The sequence below is a fragment of the Notamacropus eugenii genome, chromosome 1 (genome assembly GCF_028372415.1).
Source record: "Notamacropus eugenii isolate mMacEug1 chromosome 1, mMacEug1.pri_v2, whole genome shotgun sequence".
NCBI classification, from domain to species: Eukaryota; Metazoa; Chordata; class Mammalia; order Diprotodontia; family Macropodidae; genus Notamacropus; species Notamacropus eugenii.
The window spans coordinates 292,739,539-292,759,538 of record NC_092872.1 but is presented as its reverse complement, the minus strand read 5'-3'; the positions used below and the strand labels follow the sequence as shown (position 1 = coordinate 292,759,538).

The following is a 20,000-nucleotide window of genomic DNA, read 5'->3' as shown; positions in this document are numbered from 1 at the left end:
CCGACCAGTCCTCATCTTGTCCACTGTCCCACCAAGAACCCAAAACCTTGGTCTTTCCCCAGTTCTCATTACCAGCCACCCCACTGATTGATTGGGTATCTTTGTACCTGCCACATTTTTTACAAGGGAACGTGCTGTCCTGGTTCTGGGCTTTACTTAAGGTCTCTGAGGTCTTCTTTTCTGCAATGGGTCCAGCTCTTCGAGATTTCCCAGAGCTTTCCTTAGGCTTCTCTGTGGCTCTGCTGCTGGCCACCCCAGGAGCATTGGACTCATGGCTCCTGAGGATGAGGACATCATTGATCTAGACAAATGAAGACAAGGCAATTGCATTAGTTTGGAATAAAACAGCTACTGGGAGAGAAGAGCACCGTGGTAGCTCTGTCTACTTGGTTTGGCTCCTGACAGCAACTACCATGGCAAAGAATCCTATGGGGACTTCATAAGGAGCTGCTTTCTTAGGACGCCTTGGATGCCTGGGATTAGTTTTATCTGTCCAGAGTTCCTGGTTTTTGCTCAATTCAGTTCATATACCTGAACCAGAATAATTTCCTTCTCTTAATTCTTTTTTGAAATAATTTCTAAAACTGTGAACTTGGCAGTCCTCAACTAGACATGTAGAGGGGCAGAAAACAAGAATTACAATATGAAATCATGAATCCACCATGTACAGCTTGTTTTTTATAAAAATAAGTAAAATTTGACGTGGCAGTTAATACCAACACTGCCCTTGTCTGAATCCCGTTAGAAACTCCCTTTTGCTTTCTCTTCTGTGTTTTTCAAATATTTCATCGATGCCTTTCTTTCTTTTGGCATTTTATTTTTTTGCATCACTCCTCCCATCCCCTCCTCCCCAAATAAAAGCCTTCCCTTGTTAACAACAACCTCCTTCCCTTGTTAACAACAACCTCCTTCTTAAGGAATCACTGTTTGAGGGCCACCCCCTAAATACTTTCCCTCCAAATGAAATACTTCCCAGCTAAGTCCCATCCCCAGCAAGTCTCCCTTTCCTGTTCCAAAGGCCAGTTCTAACTTCCAATCCAATGCTCCTCAGAACTGCAATTGTTCTGCCCAAACCAACTTCTCTGGGCTTTAACTCAAGGTCCTTGTCACCTGGACCAAGTCTTGTCACCATCTCTACCAGTACTGCTTCAACTGTCTTGGTGCCCACCTGAAGGCAAACCTCTCCCTTCCAGTCATCCCTCATTACCATGCCAGCCAACCTTGCGCCTGGGTCCTAGGTGTGTGAACCCATTGGAACCTGCAACACTTTTGGGAGGTGGGAAGGGGCTGTTAGTCACTGATTTTATGTCAGAGACCTCTCTACATAACAAATGTGAGACGAGCTCTCAGCTGGCCCCAGGAGGGAAAGCCACACTCACTGCCTCATTGGCTTGTATTGTCTGGGCGGCTTTGACTGCTGCTGCCCTCCGGCTCCTCTCCCGAACCTCTTCTTGCTCTTCTGGCTTCCTTTCCTCCTCCCTGTCCTCTTTCTTGGCTTCCTTCTTGGCCACGGCACATTCTTCACTTGGGGCCTCCCTTCTGGGCGGCTGGACCCTTGTCAACCTCTGGGAACTCTTACCATTGGAAAAAGAAGAAAAAAGAGTGAGCCAGGTTTTTGTCCTTTTCTGCTTTATCCCTAGGAGGATTCTTTTTAGAAACAGACCCCAATCCTCCACACCTCAATTTGCCCATCAGCGAAATGGGGATAACATTGCTTCTCCCTAACAGAGTTGTGACGATGGTATGACAGGATAACATGCATGAAGTCCTTCTGAAAACTTTCCCAAAGTGATCCACAAACATGACACACTTTCTATTGTTATTACAATTACTAGGCAGCTAGGTGACACAATGGATAGAGCACCAGGCCTAGAGTCAAGAAGACCTGAGTTCGAATGCATCCTTCAATGCTTCCTAACTGTGTGACCCTGGGCAAGTCACTTCACCCGTCTGCTTCAGTTTCTTTAACTGTAAAATGAGGATATTAAATAGGACCCATATCCCAGGGTGGTTTGAAGATCAAATGAAATCAGAATAACAGTCATTATTAGTCATATGTTAACGTTACATAATAATATAATTAAATATCACTTAACAGAGCCTGGCAAATGTGCTGTTGTTGTTTGGTCATGTCTGACTCTTTGTGACCCCCTTGTGGGTTTCTTTAGCAAAGACAGTGGAGAGGTTTGCCATTTTCTTCTCCAGCTCATGTTACAGATGAGGAAACTGAGGCAAACGGTTAAGTGACTTGCCCAGAGTCATACAGCTAGGAAGTGTCTGAGGCCAGATTTGAACTCAGGAAGATGTTTCTTCCTGACTCCAGTCCCATCACCCTATCCACTACATGACCTAGCTGCCTACAGCCTGGCAAGGAGTAGGCACCTAATAAATCTTCCTTATCTATCTCTTCTTTCCCTTCCTCCCTCTATCACCAATCTGCTTTGCAGGGAGAACAAGGTCTAAAACCCTTGTTTCACACAATTGACTCAAGATCCTCCTCAAGGACTGAGTCCTGCAGCATTCTGTCCCCTTCCTTCGACTTCCTCTCAACACAACTGAGGGCTCATGAGGAACCAAATCCCAAGAGTCTTAGCTACTCAGACAGGAGAGAGAATCACCTTAATGTCCACTTCCACTTCCTCTTGACCCAGTTTCTCATCAGTGGCATCGATATCCCCGAAGGTCAGAGTCCCGTTTCGCCCAATCTTCACCTGCTTCTTGTAGGTGTAGTAGAACTCCACACACTGGGCCACTGTTTTGGTCTGAATCTGGTTTGGGGTCAAAATGGTGGTTAGAGTTTCTTGATCTGGTTAGCTTCATCTGTCCTGCCCATCTTCCTTTCCCCCTTTGCTGTTCTTTCCCTCCCCCAACACTTCATCCCCATCACCAAACAGTACAATGTTTAATTTATTAATTAAATTAATTTTATAATAATTATAATTTTATATTATAAAAATAAATTTTATAATAATTATAATCAATTCTAATATAATTATAATTACAAGTTATAAATACTTTTATATTAAATGCTATTAATTTAATTATTAATAATTATTAACACTTATCACCTATCAATTTAAATAGTAAATAGATTGAATGAATTAAACAATTACTTCTATAAACATTTATTAAGTGCCTTCTATATGGAGAGCCCTATGTTAGGTACTGAGGACAGCATGACAAAAATGAAGCAGTCCCTGACCTCAAGGAGCTTATATTCCATTGATCTAATGAGTACAGGTGAAAAGTTACAAAATAGCAGTGGCTTTCTCAGCACAGGGAACTCTCAGTACAAGAATTTCCTCACCATCATAGACAGATCAGTCCATAACTTAGTAAAAAAACTCCTAAGGAAATGCTTGTGGAGCAAAAGGTCAAATGTCTTATCCAGGGCAATAAAGTTGGCTTGCAAGTGCCTAAGCAAGATATGAACCGGGTTCTTCCTGGCTCCAAACTCAAAATATGATCCATTATGCTATCTACCACCTTATGCAAATAAGGATAGTACAAAGGAAACTGAGAACAGAGAGATCAGTAACACCTGGGGGGATCAGGAAAGATGTCACAAAGGGAATGGCATATTCCAAGTACATCCCAGACATAGAGGTGGCTTGTACAAATGCATCCAAGTGGGAGACAGCAGTATTGTTCTCAGGCAATAACTAGTGTACCAGCTTGGAGGGCAGGTAGATGTCACAAAGGGAAGCAATATGAAATACTGTTGGAAAAGAAGATGGGAAGCAAATTGTGGAGAGTCTTAAATCCCAAACTAAGGAATCTGGAATTATTGGAGTGAAAATGAAGGGGGTTCCAAGTGCTTTTCTGGCTTCATTCTCATTTTTTCTCTCTCTGTGTCTCTCTTTCTCTCCTCACCCCATGTCCCAAAAGTTTTCCATATGTTAATACTACACTAAGACTTTGGAGATTCCTTGCATACAATCACCTATATTTTACACATACCACTACAGCATTGGGGTTAAGTCACTTACCTATGGCCACACATCTCTACATTTTTATATCTACACCTATAGGCATATATATTAATTTACATCTATATGGGTGTGTATATGCATATAGAAAGGGAGAAAGTCATACGTTTGTGGTATTGAACACTCTTAGGAGTACAAGTGACTCATGGATAAACTAATACATTAAGTGAAAAAATCTAATATCCCCAGGGTGATTAACTAGGGTGAGACCTATGTGTCAGGGAAGGAAGTATAATAATCTCTAACTCAAACCCAGAACTACGCCACGAGCAGAAAACAATCACTTCTTTATTTCCCTCTCTCCCTCCTTCCTTCCTTTTATGCACATACGGGAGAGGTCCTGCTCTGATCTAGGAGGTTCGTGTCTGACTACTGCAGAATTTCAGACTTTAGATTTTTCTCTACTAGGCATAAAGCCACAGTCGATAGTTTTACATTCTCATAAGGATACAGGATTTTACTGACAATTGTAAATTGATTTTCTTCACAAAAGGATAAGCCAAAGCAAATCTGTGAATCTGCCGGTGACCTCTTCAGCCTTTAGAACTATTAATCACCCTTTTGGTCTTTATGAGAGAGAAGCCTGGCCATTCCAAGTTCCCCTCCCAACATCGTACTGAACCATCCAAGCTCACACTCCATTCCCCATCTAATAATTTAATTAATGATTAATTAATAATTTTTCAAGATGAGGCTTAGTACTCTTAGGTACATATTCAATCCAAGAAGTAAATCTATCTCTAGAAGGGACTGATTGGAGAAAACTCATTGTGAGTTTTCTCATTTAGCTGAGGTGCTACCTTTTCCTGACCCCCTCCCTCCCAACTGTTAATGCTTTCTCCCTCCCACTAAAATGACTTTGTATTATGATGATTATGAGTTGGATCTGATTAGAATTAGAGACAACTTAAGGAAAGCCTATGCGCTCTGTTGACATTTTCCTTCAGATGATAAGAGAAAGAGAGGAAAGTCCCCAGCTTCCCCTGCGACAAACTTATCGGGGACATGGAGAAAAATCCTAGAGGATGTGCTACAATATTCGTGACTGGAGGGAGACTCACACGGATGAGACCACAGATCCACTGGCGTTTCTAAGTATTTCTGCATATACTTTGTATTTATCTACGTGCACGTTATTTCACACACGCACATGTGCACACACATAAATTCTCTGATGACAGAGATTATTTCATATTTGGTTTTGTTTTCCCCAGTGCCCAGCACAGTGCCTGCAACATCCAATTGCGCAACTGACATCTCTAGCAGCAAGAACTCATGGGACTGACATGTGAGGGACACCTGATGAGGTCAGAGAGCAGGAGTGCTCCCCAACTTCCAATTCCCAGGCTACTTGCTGGGTCTGAAGTCACCTGTCTGCCTGTGGCCCCTCGATCTGGGGGTGATCTCACTGTCTGATGCTGCTAATCACCACCCTCTGCAGCAAGCACTCTGGCCCATGTGGCAATGACTCACTTCTGCCCACTGCCCTCCTTTATTTCCCCAGCTATTATTGGACTTGAGTCCAAAGGGTCTGAAGACCTCAACACAGGCATCCTCACCGGTCTGAGGTGAAGGCCTAGACAAAATACCGTATTATCTTCTCAAGAAAATAAGAGGCTAGCAGGAAAAAAAAAAAGAAAGAAGTGAGGAGTGGGGGAGGATGCCTTACTCTTTATAATGAAAACTAAGGGGACGCTCTAACCTGGCTGCTCCTTCTTAAGTCTGCTCTTTGAGCAGTTGCAAAGGCTTCTTTTCATTGGCAGAAAGAAACCAAGGCTAAAGTGGCTCTAATCCCCTCCCACCCCCCTTTCCACTCCCTTTATAGTCTGTTTCCAGTGCTTCTTGACAATTTTTTCAAACGATTCTCCTTCACACACTGTCTTCCTTGCAATGAAACTGATCTACCTGCAACTGCTTCTTGCACCTCAGTATTCCGTATCAGTCTCCACTTTTCTTTCTTTTCGTTTTTTGAAGGCAATCAGGGTTAAGTGGTCACACAGCTAGTAAGTGTCTTAGGCTGGATTTGAACTCAGATCTTCTTGACTCCATGCCCAGCTCTCTATCTACTGCACCATCTAGCTGCTCCTTCTGCTTTCCTTTCCTCAGCTGTCACTGATTCCTGGAAGATGATCCCTCATCCCTTCTGCCTCTCAGAATCCTTTATTGCCCAATTCAAATGCCACCTCCTATGGGAAAGTCTTTCCTGACCCCTATCCCCAATCCCAAGATGTTTGTGTCATTTTTTCCCTCCTTAAATGAGACTAAATTGAATGACCTATTTAAAAGCTAAACCTCCCAGCAGAATATAAAAGCTCCTTTAGGCCAGGGACTATTTTTTTTCATTTTGTCTTCTTATCCCCAGAAACTACTGTCTTGAACATACCAGATTGTATTGAATTAAACTGAATTTCTTCCCATATGGAAAATGCCCTCCAACTCACCAACTTCTGCACCAGGAAGAAGTCCTTCTTGTAGATGGCAATACCCTTATTGAATAGCCTTTTTTCAGCTACCTTCCACTGGTCAGACCCTGTGATGAGGCAGGAAGAGAGAAATGAGAAGAGAATGAAAAACCAATTCAGTTGGAAAGAAATTCCTTGGAAGGGTCACTAAAAGGGATACATGGTAGACCAGGTAGAGAAATTTTCCTTCCACTCTAAGGGATGCTCCATCATTTTGGAGGTCCAAATCTACATTGAAGGATACCCTATCATTCTAGAACCCATTTCTTCCTCCCAACCTTTTCCTGCTGATCTCCTCCCTCTTCTCTTAGGTGAGACCCAGGTTGAGGGAAACAGCCTGGACAGTCCTAGAAATCTTCCCTGATAAGGGTGAATGTATAAGCTTCATGAGGGTAAGGACTATGTCTCATATATTCTCTCATGATGGCTTCCACATCAGGATACACCCCATAGTGCTCTCCATAGTGCTAGGAATGGGATGAAAAGGACCATGACTTTGCTGAAGGTAGATTGCAAAGGAACTGTGCTATTCTGACCTTCAAGCCTCAGCTTTGGATCTACCACCTACACAAAATCTTCCATGACTCATCCCACTCAGCCCCAACCCTTTGATTTCCTCTGGCCACCTCTCAGTCACACATCCACTTTCCTTACAGTTATGTCAGCCTATGGTACTTCTGTTGTGTCAATAACAATTCGTGTTTACTTAGTAAGAACCTGTGTCCTCTCCCTCTCCCTCCAGTATTTAGGACAACGTCCTGTACACAGCAAGAGCTCCAGATGCTGTTAACTGGTCCCTTCCCCTACTCACCTGTATAGTGATAATTTGCCAGTGGGTGATCAGGAGGTCTAAGTGGCTTTCTAAGCAGCAGTTTGGTCAGTGTTGCCTGAAGAAGGAAAGAAGAAGGTCATGGTCCCGATCAGGGCTCTAGAGGACCCTGGTCCCAAGTACCCAGATCAAAACCTAGCAGCCCTGAGGTAACTACTTTTGTGCTCTCTCACTGTCTCCAAGAAAAAAGTATTTTCCTTTACAGAGTGGAGCATTGGCTGAAATGGATATCAAGCAGAAGGGGGCCTTGGCATCAAGTCTAGCCTTGTTTGACCTAGGTGGCAACTGAGGTCGACGGAGCTAAAACTGGTCTGCCCAGAGTAAGGAGAACACAAGACCATAACTCAGATGACTGAGAACAGTGGGAGGAGCAGTGAACTCAGTCAGAAGCCCTGGGTTGAGATTCTTGCACTATCAAACCTCAAGGAATTCACTTAGCCTGGGTGGGTCTCAGTATCCTCTGGGTAAAATGAGAAGACTACATGACCCCTGAAGTGCTTTTCAGCTACTAAATCTACAATCCTATGATCCCAAGTCACTAGATTCCTAATGGGAGGCTTTCTTTACCCATACTCTCTTTCATAAGACAACACGCCAAGAGTCAGGGAACTCTAAGAGAGGTGACTTGGAAGGGACTGATAATTCTTCTAGGACCCATGTCAAGAAAATCATCCTTTCAGGAGGTAGGAAAACACCTCACCTTGCTACTCCCTCTCTGGGGCATGCACAGTCTCCCCTTCTCTCACCTCCACCCAAGCCTTCCAAGATACATAGTATACTGCACACTGCACAAACCAGGCACTCAAGGCAGTCAGATGGGACAGCTTGTAGGTCTTTCTCTGTTGTGGAGCGTGGCTCTCGGATGGGCAGAGTTGAGAGAAGCAGCCCACATCTATCTTACCCTCTTACTGGGCAATTTGTGTTGGCCCCTCCCTACTCAGCTACCTACCTCCCCTTTGACAGCAGCATCCCCTCCCCACCCCCTTACACACAATCCATGATGCCCCTTGTCCTGGACCCCAGCTTTCTCACCAAGATGTCACCCTTGGCTTCATGCAGACAATGCAAGGCTAACTCCTGGTTGGTTCCAGCCCCAGGAAAGATACTAGAGCAGGCAGCAGTCAGAAGGTCTTCCACTGGTTCGAGAAAGATTCCCATAGAGAAAACCCCAAGGAAGATGGGAATTTAAAAAAAAAAAACAAAAAACCTGATTTAGAAACTCAGGAGCATTTAAAAAAGAAGCAATAATTCTGAAAATTGGACCCTTCCCTCGATCCCTGTGGTTCTCCTCACCTTGTCCTTGAGTCTCTCTGCTAGCATCCAGGTCTCCCCACGGCTGCCAGACCAGGTCCGCTTTATGCTCATCCATAGCTGCCAGGGTCCTGTCCCGGATTGGGGGGATTTCTGCTTGGAACCTAGTCCCCACATTGATACGACTGCGGGATAAGAAAGGATAAATGGAAATCTCTCTCAATGTAAATGGTAGCTCCTCTCAGCCTGTGCCCTGGCCCCACCCATCAAGATAAGGATCTGAAGTGCAGACCCCAGGAGTAGAGGAGGAAAGTGACTTCAAGGCTCAACAGAGCACACAACACTGGGCTGGAGATCCAACCACAAACATGGCTCTGGGTGAGGCAGGATAGTTCAGTGGGGTCCTACCTATGGGGCAAATGGTCTCTAGGGGAAAACTTGTCTTCTGTTGCCAGTGGTGGCCTGTGCCTTCTAGGCAAAGAAAAAATATGAAGGTTGGTAGGAGATAAAAAAAAAAAAAAAAGAAAAGAAACTGCAAATGAGATTTTAGAGATTAACATCAATCTATCAAAAATAAGCTTGAAAATATGCCTGAGCATGGAGTAGGCATTTAATAAATGTTTATTGATTGATAAGTGGAAACTGACCCTAGACTCTCACATTGAACTCTGCACTATAGTCAGAAATGGGGTGGGTTTGAAATGAGCAACTTTAGAAAAGGTCCTTAAAGGAGACCAAGGTGTACTCATGCATTATGCACCCTCCTTGTCATTTTCTATTGGGATCCTTTTCACAACCTTGTTACAACCCTTTTCTCTAGAGCATAAATACCCCCAAAAGTAGGCAACTGACATCATTCTAGTACATTTAGGGTTCCTAGAGTAGATGACCTCCATTTTCACTTCCTTTTCCTTCATATGCTTGAGAAGAAAGGCAAAAGACCATTTTTGTATAAAGGATGGGGCAGCCAGGGGGTAAAGGTAGCATTCTTTGAAACACTTACGGTTCAATGCTGACAGGTGTAACTTCCCCCATCACAGAAAGAACAGGTGGAGTGACTTCAGCACTGTCTGAGAGACAAACAACACATTTATGAAATAGCCCAAAACATGGGGGGAGAGATGCTGGGGCGGGGGGGGGGGGGGGGGGGGAAGGAATTCCTCTGGCTTCCTGCAGGAAACTTGCCTCTAAGTTAGCTCCTTCTTAGTTGTACCCTTGCTTAGTGCATCTGTCCCAAGCAGAGGCCGAATCATAGTCACCCTAAAACAACCACCAACCTACACTGCTGTAGATAAACCTTAGGGGCTTCCTGGGCTAAGGACTTTAGGCCAGGCCTTGCAGCATCACAGGCTGCAGACGATATCAAGGGAAACAGTGTTTGTAAAATGACAACTAAACATCAGCTTTTTATTCACATTGCTACCTCGTAACTAAGCTCGGAATCCACCTTTTCTTTCATTTGAGGCAGCAGGTAGCACAGTGACTCCACTGAAAAGACTGTCTTAGCAGAGAGGAAGGCTGGATTCTAAGCTTAAGTGCTCAAGAAGACCTAAATTCAAATCCTACCTGAAATACTTATTAGGTCTGACTCTGGGCAAGCCACTGAACCAGGCTTAACTTCAATGAGAATTATTATCATGGAGATAATAATAGCACCTACCTTAGAGGGTTGTGGTGAGGTTCAAGTGAGATATTGCATTAGTAAAATGCTTTGCAAGGCAGCTAGGGGGCTCAGTAGATAGAGCACCGGGCCTGGAATTAGGAAGACTGAGGTCCAAATTCAGCCTGACATTTACTAGATGTGTGACCCTGGGTAAGTCACTTAACTTCCCTATGCCTTAGTCCACTGGAGAAGGAAAAGGCAAACCACTGCATTATCTTTGCCAAGAAAAGACCAAGGCCAGTACTAGCAAGCTAAGGTCTATGAGGTCAACTGAACAACAACGTGCTTTGCAGACCTTAGAGCACCAAAGACCAAGTTAGTCAACCCAGCAAAGAAATAGGAATACTTCTTGGGTGGAATACTGGAAGTCTCCTAAAGCACTCTCTCGGATCCAATCCATCGGATACAACGCTGTCTGATTTGGGAGGGGAGGTGCCTGGGGATGGTGGTAATCTAAGCCTGGGAGATGTCACCAAGGTGGAGAACTCCTTCCATTAGTGAAAACTGGCAAACCCCAGGAACTTAGTCTCACAGACTTACCTGGGGCACCAAGAAGTTGAAAGACACTAGCCAGAGCCAAATCATGTGGGAACTAAACCCCTGCCTTCCTGGCCTCAGCTAAGGATTTAGTTTTCTTTTGCACATGCTACTTACTTACATCCTATCTCTTTCAGGCTTAAAAGGAAAAAAAAAACCTTCTAAATCATAGTCCAATACTTGCAGGGTAAAATCCAAATTCCTTAAACAAGTTTTCAAAACCCTCCACAATCTGGCTCCCTCTCATCTTTCCTGTCTCCCCTCCCCCTCCCCATCTGCTTTTCCTATCTTAAGATTCAGCCAGACTATTCTCCTCTCCGGTTTCTCAGTCACCTCCACTACTTTCACTTCGATGCTTTGGATCATCCTCCTCTCTCCATTTGAAACAAACTGTTCTTTTTCAGGTCTTCTTGGTCTAATAAATTCCTAACCCCTAACAAAATCTGCAGTTAGATGTCCCAGTAGATACAGCAATGGGCCTGAAGTCAGGAAGGCCTGAGTTCAAATACAGCTTCAGACACTTACTAGCTGTGTGACTCTGGGCAAGTCACTTAGCCTCTGCTTGCCTCAGTTCCTCAGGTGAAAAATGGGGACATATCAGAGAAGGAAATGGCAAAGCACTCCAGTATCTCTGCTAAGAAAACCCCAAATGGGGTCATAGAGGGTTGGACACACCTGAAAAGCAACTAAACAAATATTTGCTGATCAGTTGATCCCTTCTCTGCCTTCAATCTAACTTCAGAAGTGGCTTTTTCTTGATCTGTCTCAAGCTCAGAAAGAACATGGGTTATAGCCTGCAATTCCGCTAAGGGGGAGGTAGTGAAGGCAGTGTGGGATGGGGAAAAAACCCATGACAACCCTGCTGTCCTAGGAAACCACCAGAGGGAGACAGACAGTAATGTCACTGTATGGGGGCGGGGGCTGAGATCATGGGCACAATTGTTCCAGTGCAATTTTTTTCACAGAGTTCCAACGGTCAGCTGAATTCAGAAATCCAGGGCTCCTCCGGGCCTGTCTTTAGCCACCAGAGGGAAAAGGTGAAAACGTGGCTGGACTGGTACAAACAAACTCATGGGTGGACTATGACATCTCCTGTCACAATCGGTTGATGGGTTGGGTTGATTTTACTGGGGAGGGGAGGAAGTATTTAAAAATATGATAAAAAAAACCAAACAACCCAGTACAAACTCAAACATAACTGAAGATGGTGAACCATTCTTAAAAGTATTAAGAGTAATTCTACCCATATCCTAAAGAGGTGGTCAAGGAGGCTGTTCTTTTCATCCCAGAGATCTGGCTGAGTCCACAGAAACCCTAAAAGACCGGATTTCTCCATACTGCCTCCCTCCTACCCATACTTCCCAATAACAGAACACTCACTGGATCGGAGGAGGGTACGGTGAGCACTCTTTGGTGTGATCGGGGGAGGGGCGACGAGGCCAGTGGCTGACATGATGGCATTGAAGTAGAGGCCAGAGCCTTCCCGAACAGGGCTGAGGATAGGTGGGGGCGTGTAGGGGGGAAGTTCAAAGTTTCTGTCAGATGGGTGGTCAGCCAGGCGGACAGGAGAACGCAGGTGACTCTGGTAGGGGGTGATGTTGGAGTAGACTGGAGGAGCGATGAAAGTGCCAGCCTTGGTGGGGATAATCAAGGGTTCAGGTCGAGGCCTCTGCTTTGGTTTCCTGACCAAGCCCTCACCATCCCCCTTGGGATCCACGTCTTCAACCTGCAGAAAGAAGGTAAATAAGAGATATTCAGCCTTTTAAAAGGAAAGCATATGGTCAGGTTCTACAGTCCGGATTCTTTCTTATTAAAATTAATTTCTGGCTGATACATTTTGTGTTCATCTTTGACATGTCTCATTATTTTTCTCCCCTATCTCTTTTCCAGAGATCCATTTTTTATAATAAAGGGGAAAATAAAACGAAGGGAAAAAAAGTTTAGAAAAACTAACCAACATCAAAAAAAAATCTGATATCTACATCTACGTACATGTACGTATGGCTCCATATTTATGGCCCACCATCTCTGTTCTCTGGGGCCAAGTTCTATTATTATCATTACACAACATTCAATTTCTGTGGTTTTCCTATTGTTGATTCCAGATGTATTGTTGCAATCACCATGTATATTTCCTTCTGGCTCTCTTTCATTTTACATTAGTTCATATAAGTTTTTGCTTTGCTTCTCCGTATTCAATATTGTTTTACACAGCACATTATATTCATTTATCACAGTTTGTTTAGCCATTCCCCAGCCAAAGGTTTGTTTCCAGGTCTTTGATCACATTCACATACACACACACACACACACACACACACACACACACACACACACAGAAGTACAAATATTTTGACATATAGGGACCTTTCTCTTTGTTACTGATTTCTCTGGGGTGGGTACCTAGCAGTGGAATCTCTGGGTTGGAAGATATAGAAGTTTTAGCCACTTTCTTTGCATAATTCCACACTGCTTTCCAAGAACCAGTTTGTAGTACTCACCAACACTAGTGTGTCCATCTTTCCACAAGCCCCTCCAGCATTAACTATTCCCTCTTTTATCATTTTTGCCAGTTTTCCAGTTGTGAGGTGCAACCACAGAGCAGTTGTGGTTTGCATTTTTCATATTATTCAATGATTTGGAATATTCTTTCATAAAATTGCTAAGAGTCTGCAACTTTTCCTTTGAGAATCATTTATTCATATCCTTTGACCACTTATTGGAGAAAGGCTTTTGGGATAATTAATACCTAGAATCTCTCCCAATTGATCTCTTCTTATACTGTCAGTAATTTTGTTCACACAAAAGCTTTTCAATTTCATATAACCAAAATTGTCTATTTATTGGAAAATTCTAATATTTCCCCATTTCATATGATACTAGTTTTTGGTTTTTAGAAAGCTGTTTTGTCTCATTTTTAAAAAAAAATCCTTCTGTGTTTATACTGTGTAAGGTTTTTGGCATATATGAATATTGTACTTTGTTAAAGGTCTTTTCCACCTTTAATGATACAATCACGTGCTTTTTGATCTTATGCTTTTAATATGATTAATCATTCTGTTTCTCAAACTTTGCATCCATGGTATAAATCCAATTTGATCACATGAATGATTTTTTAGATAAATTGCTGAATAGTCAATTTGCCAGGATGTTATATTAAATTTTGGATTTATATTCATTAATGTTACTGGGCTATAATTCTGCTTTCTTTGGCTCGTTTAGATGCTAGGACTAAATTTGTCTCATAAAATGAGTTTTACAGAGTGCATTCTTTCTCAATTTTTGAGAATAACTGGAGTAGTATAGGTATTTAAAAAGTTGACATAATTCTCCTATAAACCCATCTGCACCAGGAGCTGTTATTTTTTTTTTTTTACTAATTCTTTTAAAACCCAGTTTAAATGCTTTTTAAAAATAATTAAAAGATCTCTTTGAATTTCTGTAAATAATCCTCTATTTCTTTTGAGTTCTCAATTGTGTTTGTATATAAACTGTGGGTTCCACTCATTCTTTTTATTTTTCCTCTCTTTGTTGTGCTTTCGCAGTTTATTTTGGGGATTTGGGGTCCATTTCATTTCCCCCTTCTTCTTTTAATAACATTGGTTCACGTAGCTGTTAGTTTGTCGATCAGTTCAACGTCCTTCCAGTTTTCCAATTTCTCTCTCTAATTTTCAAAATTTCCTTTTTTGCTCTAATTTGGGGTTTATTTGTTGCTGCCTTCATACCAAGATCAAGTTTTATAAAGGTGTCACATGGAACCACCACAACAAAAAGAACATTTTTCAGTAGTCTCATTCAGTGGTACCACAATCTTTTTATATCCAATAGTCTGTTCAGTTCTGCATTTTTCTGTCAAATTTGTCCAGCTCTTAGAAAGAAAGAAACGGCAAGGTATCCCAATATTGTGGTGTTCATATCTCCATCTTTTTGTAAGTCAATTAATTTTTCTTTTATGAATTTAGGTAGGATGCCATTTGCTGCATATTTAATGTTTTTTTAGTTCATTAAAACGGTCTATGGTTCCTTTAAGCATAATGTAATTTCTTTATCTCAACTGATTCTATGAATTTTAATTTTTTCTTTGTCTGAAAGCATGATTGCAACTCCTGCTTTTTCGGATTCATCTGATGCATTAGTAAATTTTGTTCCAGCCTCTCATTTTGATTCTAGATATGAATGTACTAGATGTATTACTTGTAAATATCACCTTCTAGGGTTTTGTTTTCTTACTCATTCTACCAATCGCTTTTGTTTCATTGGATTTATTTAATCCATTGATGTTCGTTTGTGTTTTTAATATTGGGGAATTTAAAGATTTTTTTAAATCTTCTTTCTCTTTATAGACAGTAGCGTGCTCCCTGATTAATTTTGCTAAAACTACTTTATCATATAGCCCAGTTCCCCACACATTTTCCCGGTTCCTCTAAAACCCTTCTGCTCTCATTTGCTAATCGTGTCCCCAGTTTGGAGTTTTTATTTAAATTATTGATGTATCAATTTCTTCTCCTTTTTATCCTCCTTTCATCCTCTCGGTTAAGCGGTTAATTCAAATTATCTCCTTCTCATAGGCTATTTATGTTTTATCAGCTTAAATGTTTCTGAGAAATATTTTTTGCTTTGTTCTCCTAGTTTATTGTCTTCTCAGTCTATTTTAAAATTTCATTCTCTGATGTGTAGTCTCTATTTTTTATTTATTCTGTTTTACTTTTTCTTATATTAGGGTAAAGTTTTTGAAGTAATGGGTTTGAATTCTATTTTCTAAACAATTTCTATGTTATTGTCATTGTACATCTTGCTCATCTACACCCTTCTGAAACTGTATTTTACTTTTAGAATCGTCAATTCATGAAGAAAATAGCGTTAGACAGAAGCTGTATCTTGTAGAAATATCTTCTGTAAGAAATCATGCAGTCCAATTGTACTCCTATGAGGTAGGTGGGGAGGTAGACAGGGTCAGAGTATGCTGATAATCTCTGAAGCAACATGGGTTCCCAATATGAGGTCCAGGCACAAACCCATGGGACAAATTTGTGTAAGACATGGAGGTAGGTGGAAAAAGGGGTGGGTATTTAGTGGACAATTTAAGAATTATCATTATTTGGTATTAACTCATGAGGATTTTTACTTTATTAGGGGGTTCTCTCTCTCTGCACTTTTTTTGGGGGTCTCATGGATTCACCTGTGATTGGAACTCTATCTGGAACTTCGTTCCTAATAGGGTTTTGGGGTTGTTTTTTGAGAACTAATGAGACCTAAAGAAAATGTCAAGTCTTGTGTCATGATCCAGAAGTCCCTTGATTTATTATTACTCATTAAGATTCTTCCTTTTGGAAGAAAGTTTGAACCTATTTCTTTCTTTTCTACCATCCCCCAAAAAACTAAAAGAGAACACATCTACTACCTTCTTTTCCCCTCGTCTTTATCATTGTCCAAGCAGAAAGGACAGATTCTCAACCCAAATGATTCAGCAATTCATCAGCAACTGTTCTAAGGACTTTAGGATAATTCTTTCCAAGGCTGGTCTACTTCACTGATAAAATAAAATGATAACCTGCCTCTGAGCGATGTTTTATGCATAACAACATCTGCAAAATGGGGACAATAACTCAGGCTCCTTAGCTTTCCTAAATGTATATCTGAATGGAACAATATGCATAAAAGGAAGGTCTTTCAATTTGAAGATTTTGAGATAAGTTCAAGGACCATTAAGAGGTTCACTTTTGTCATAAGAACACTGGGGGGCAGCATCACATAAAGGAAAGAATTCTGGGAGGAGGGTTAAGTGATCCACATTCAATTTCTAACTCTACCACTGTGTGACCCTGGGCAAGTCACTACCTCTCCGGGTCTCTCAGTAAAATGAGGGGATTGGATTAGATGAGCTGAGAGCCTCTCAAGTTTCAAAATTCTCTTGATTCAAGATTATGAAACATGCCCCAGTCTCCTCCTACTCTACAGATTTTGGAACACTATTTAACAGATTACTTTAGGACCAGTCACCATAGGGTGATTATTAAATTTAGGTGGTTGGGAGTAAAGGACAACTCTTAGGATCTGGTTTCAGTTGGCATATAGTGTTCTCTTTCTAATAAATTAGAGGCCATCAGCATTCATTTTTCCCAGAAATCTCAAGTCATCCAAAAGCTTAGAATAGTAATATATGTGAAGAGGGGGGAAAAAAGAAGTAGAATCTTGTTTTCAAAATGTCATTCCTACCTGGGCTGGCACATCAGCCATGGGATTCCGGTTGGATCTCCTTCGTGTGACAATGACTGAGGGTTTATGTTCCGTGGGGCTCCGATCAGGCGCTGAGGCCAAAGGGACTTTCCCTTCCTCATCTGCATACCCCAGCTGTGCCACCTCTGGTAGATCCACCCTGCACACAGGGACTGACACAGGGATGATAAGAGGCACCATCCCACTGTCTTCTCGTGCCCGTTTGGAGGGGGGTGAGGGCCCAGCAAACTCCACTACACTCTTGGCTGCAGATGCTACCACTGTCTTTCGCCTCTCCTCTAGGCCTTCACCATCCTGGGAAGAGAGAGAGAGAAAGGAGATATGGAACTAAAGACTGAGACAATGTCTTCATTTTCTGGTTGATTTACTCATTCCTCTAGCTACCACATCACCTTTTTAATACATCATTAAATACATCACTTAATGCAGTCACTCCCTTGATCTCTGGACTTCTGATTGAGTTAGGGTCTGACCCCACTCTTCTTATCCAAAGTAAGAATGATAATAATGATGGATAACAATAATAATAGCTAGCATTTATAAATAACATTACAAATATCTTCTCCTCCAAACAACCTGAAGAGGTAAATGCTATTATCACTTCCATTTTACAAAAGAGGAAACCGAGGCAGACAATGCTCAAACGACTTGACTAGAATTATGAAGTCTGTTGTTGTTCACTTGTTTCAGGCATGTCCAACTCTCTATGACCTCCTTTTGGGGTTTTCTCAGCAAAGATGCTGGAGTGGTTTGCTATTTCCTTCTCTAGTTCATTTTACAAATGAGGAAACTGAGGCAAACAGGGTTAAGTGACTTGCCCAGGGTCACACAGCTAGTAAGTGTCTGAGGCCAGAATTGAACTCAGAAGATGAGTCTTCCTGACTGAATCCAGGCCCTGCATTCTGTCCGCTGTGTCACCTAGCTCTTCCAGTCGTGAAATTAATGTTACCTAATGTGAGATTTGAACTTAGGTTTTTCTGACTTCAGGTCCAACTCTCCAGCCACTTTATCACCTAGCTGTAGTATGGCATATAGAAAAGAGGCAAGAGCCCTGTGACCCTCCAGAATTTAGAGAAAGCCCCCAACCTCAGGGGGTTGGATGAGAACAGCAATTCTCAAAGGGTGAGCCTCAAGGTTTGCTAGGTAGGTTGTAGAACTCTGTATGCTCAGTCACTGCAGGTAAAAGAAAATTTATAAATAATTTTGTTGAATAGAAATGTTACTCACCCAGCAAATCTAGTATGGAAAGGAGAATATTTACAAAATAATCAAGACTTGTCTATTACAAGTAGACATCAACTCCAAAGCATATCATGCCTTCACCTCCCAAAGAAGTTAATAAAATGATCGTTCTTTTTGAAGGGAAATTTTATCTGCTAACAGGTCCTGTCTCTGTCTCTGTCTCTCTCTCATCTCTTATTCCTCGTTTCCCCTGGCTTTCTTCAAATCTTGGCTAATATCCTACCTTTTGTAAGAAGGCTTTCATCCCCCTTGATGATAATGGCACCAACTATCTCCAACTTATCTTGCATGTAGCTTTTCTGTACCAAATTGTTGGCTGTTAGATCATGATCTCGAGAGCAAGGACCATCTTTTGCCCTTCTTTGCTTAGCACAATGATTGGCACATAGTAGGCACTTAAATGCCTGTGGCTTTGACTTGCTAATCTGATCTGATTCTTCACAGCAAATACTGTGCAATGAGCTTAAAAAAAAAGCTTGAGAAGCACAGAACTAGATGATCTCCAAGGTTTCTTATAGCTAGTTCTAACACTCTGATTCTGGGACTAGGATTGAGCCCCAACTCTAACAATTATTAGCAACTGAACTTTGGGCAAGTTACTTAATTTCTATGAACCTCAGTTTCCTCATTTGTAAAATGGGTATAGTTCTTATATGATTATGTGTGTACATACATATATGGAGGGAGGGGGGAGAGAGGGAGAGAGAGAACTCTCACAGGGTTGTTGTGAATAAAATGTTTTAAAAATTAAAGCAACAAAAATCAATAACCAAACCTTAAAGTACCACATAACTGTGATTTTTTTTATTATAGACAGGGATGGAAACTGGATAGGTGATTTCACTCACATGGGGAATTCTCAAGTAAGGAAACTCCCTCTACCAATGCAGGCTGGCACCTTCTCTGCATATTGTAGTCCTTCTCCTTTTGAGGCAAACAAGGTTAAGTAACTTGCCCAGGGTCACACAGTTAGGAAATGTCTGAGGTCACATTTGAATTCAGGTCCTCCTGACTCCAGGGCTGGTGCTCTATCCACTGCACCACCTTGCTTCCCTGCAAATTATAGTCTTAGAGAGTAACCTAGGACACCGATGAGTTACCAAGGGGCATGTGTTAAAGGAGGACCTGAAATCTGGCTTTAAAACTATAAAGTGGTTTTGTGAATCTTAGTGTTAAAAGTTCCCTGACCAGGAAGTCTTCTGCTTTGAGGGCAGCTCTTTAGCCATGATATTTCTTAGTAGTAGCAGCAGTAAGAACATTATTATTAATATTAATAGCAATAAATAAATTTGAGATATTATTATCTCCAATTATTTCCCAATAGGCACACTAGGTGCAGTCAGGGTAGCAGTATCCTCAAGATCTCTTCAAGGTACAGAAATTAATCATTCTTACTACTACTCTTTTCCTTAAATGACTTTTCTTCTTTCCTCTTCCTATTCAAAATTTTTTTTTGGTCTTAAATTTTTTTTAAGTTGACTTTCTCTCCCATCTTTGTCTTTCCAACTGGGAAAGCAATCCAGTTCAAATTTTACATTCAAGGTTGTATGTCAAGTCTCGTCTTGAGGCCTTCTTTTCTTGTCTACACGACCTTCTGCCTTCTTTGAACTCCACCAGTACCTTCCATCTGTTCACCCAAATTAACACCTCCATTGTCTAATAATTTCATATGTGCATCCCATCTCCCCAGTAAGACTTTCACTGAGGAAAGATCACAGTCTATCCTTTTTGTCTCTCATGTAGAGCCTTGCACACAGTTGTCCTCAATAAAGCCATGAAGACAGTGCTAG

The 20,000-nt window shown here is 41.7% G+C and overlaps 1 protein-coding gene across 3 annotated transcripts in view; it reads right to left on the bottom strand.

Moving 5' to 3' along the window:
* Nucleotides 1–20,000, bottom strand: part of MIDEAS (mitotic deacetylase associated SANT domain protein) — a 124,717-nt gene that overhangs the window by 2,341 nt on the left and 102,376 nt on the right. For all 3 annotated transcript variants that reach the window (XM_072629169.1, XM_072629170.1, XM_072629168.1), the window contains exons 3-12: nucleotides 16,948–17,262; nucleotides 12,112–12,457; nucleotides 9,535–9,601; nucleotides 8,574–8,716; nucleotides 8,313–8,416; nucleotides 7,263–7,338; nucleotides 6,431–6,519; nucleotides 2,619–2,768; nucleotides 1,380–1,574; nucleotides 108–301 (exon numbers count right to left, since the gene is read on the bottom strand). In XM_072629169.1, the coding sequence (XP_072485270.1) occupies nucleotides 108–301; nucleotides 1,380–1,574; nucleotides 2,619–2,768; nucleotides 6,431–6,519; nucleotides 7,263–7,338; nucleotides 8,313–8,416; nucleotides 8,574–8,716; nucleotides 9,535–9,601; nucleotides 12,112–12,457; nucleotides 16,948–17,262 (1,679 nt within the window). The remainder of the gene's footprint in view (nucleotides 1–107; nucleotides 302–1,379; nucleotides 1,575–2,618; nucleotides 2,769–6,430; nucleotides 6,520–7,262; nucleotides 7,339–8,312; nucleotides 8,417–8,573; nucleotides 8,717–9,534; nucleotides 9,602–12,111; nucleotides 12,458–16,947; nucleotides 17,263–20,000) is intronic.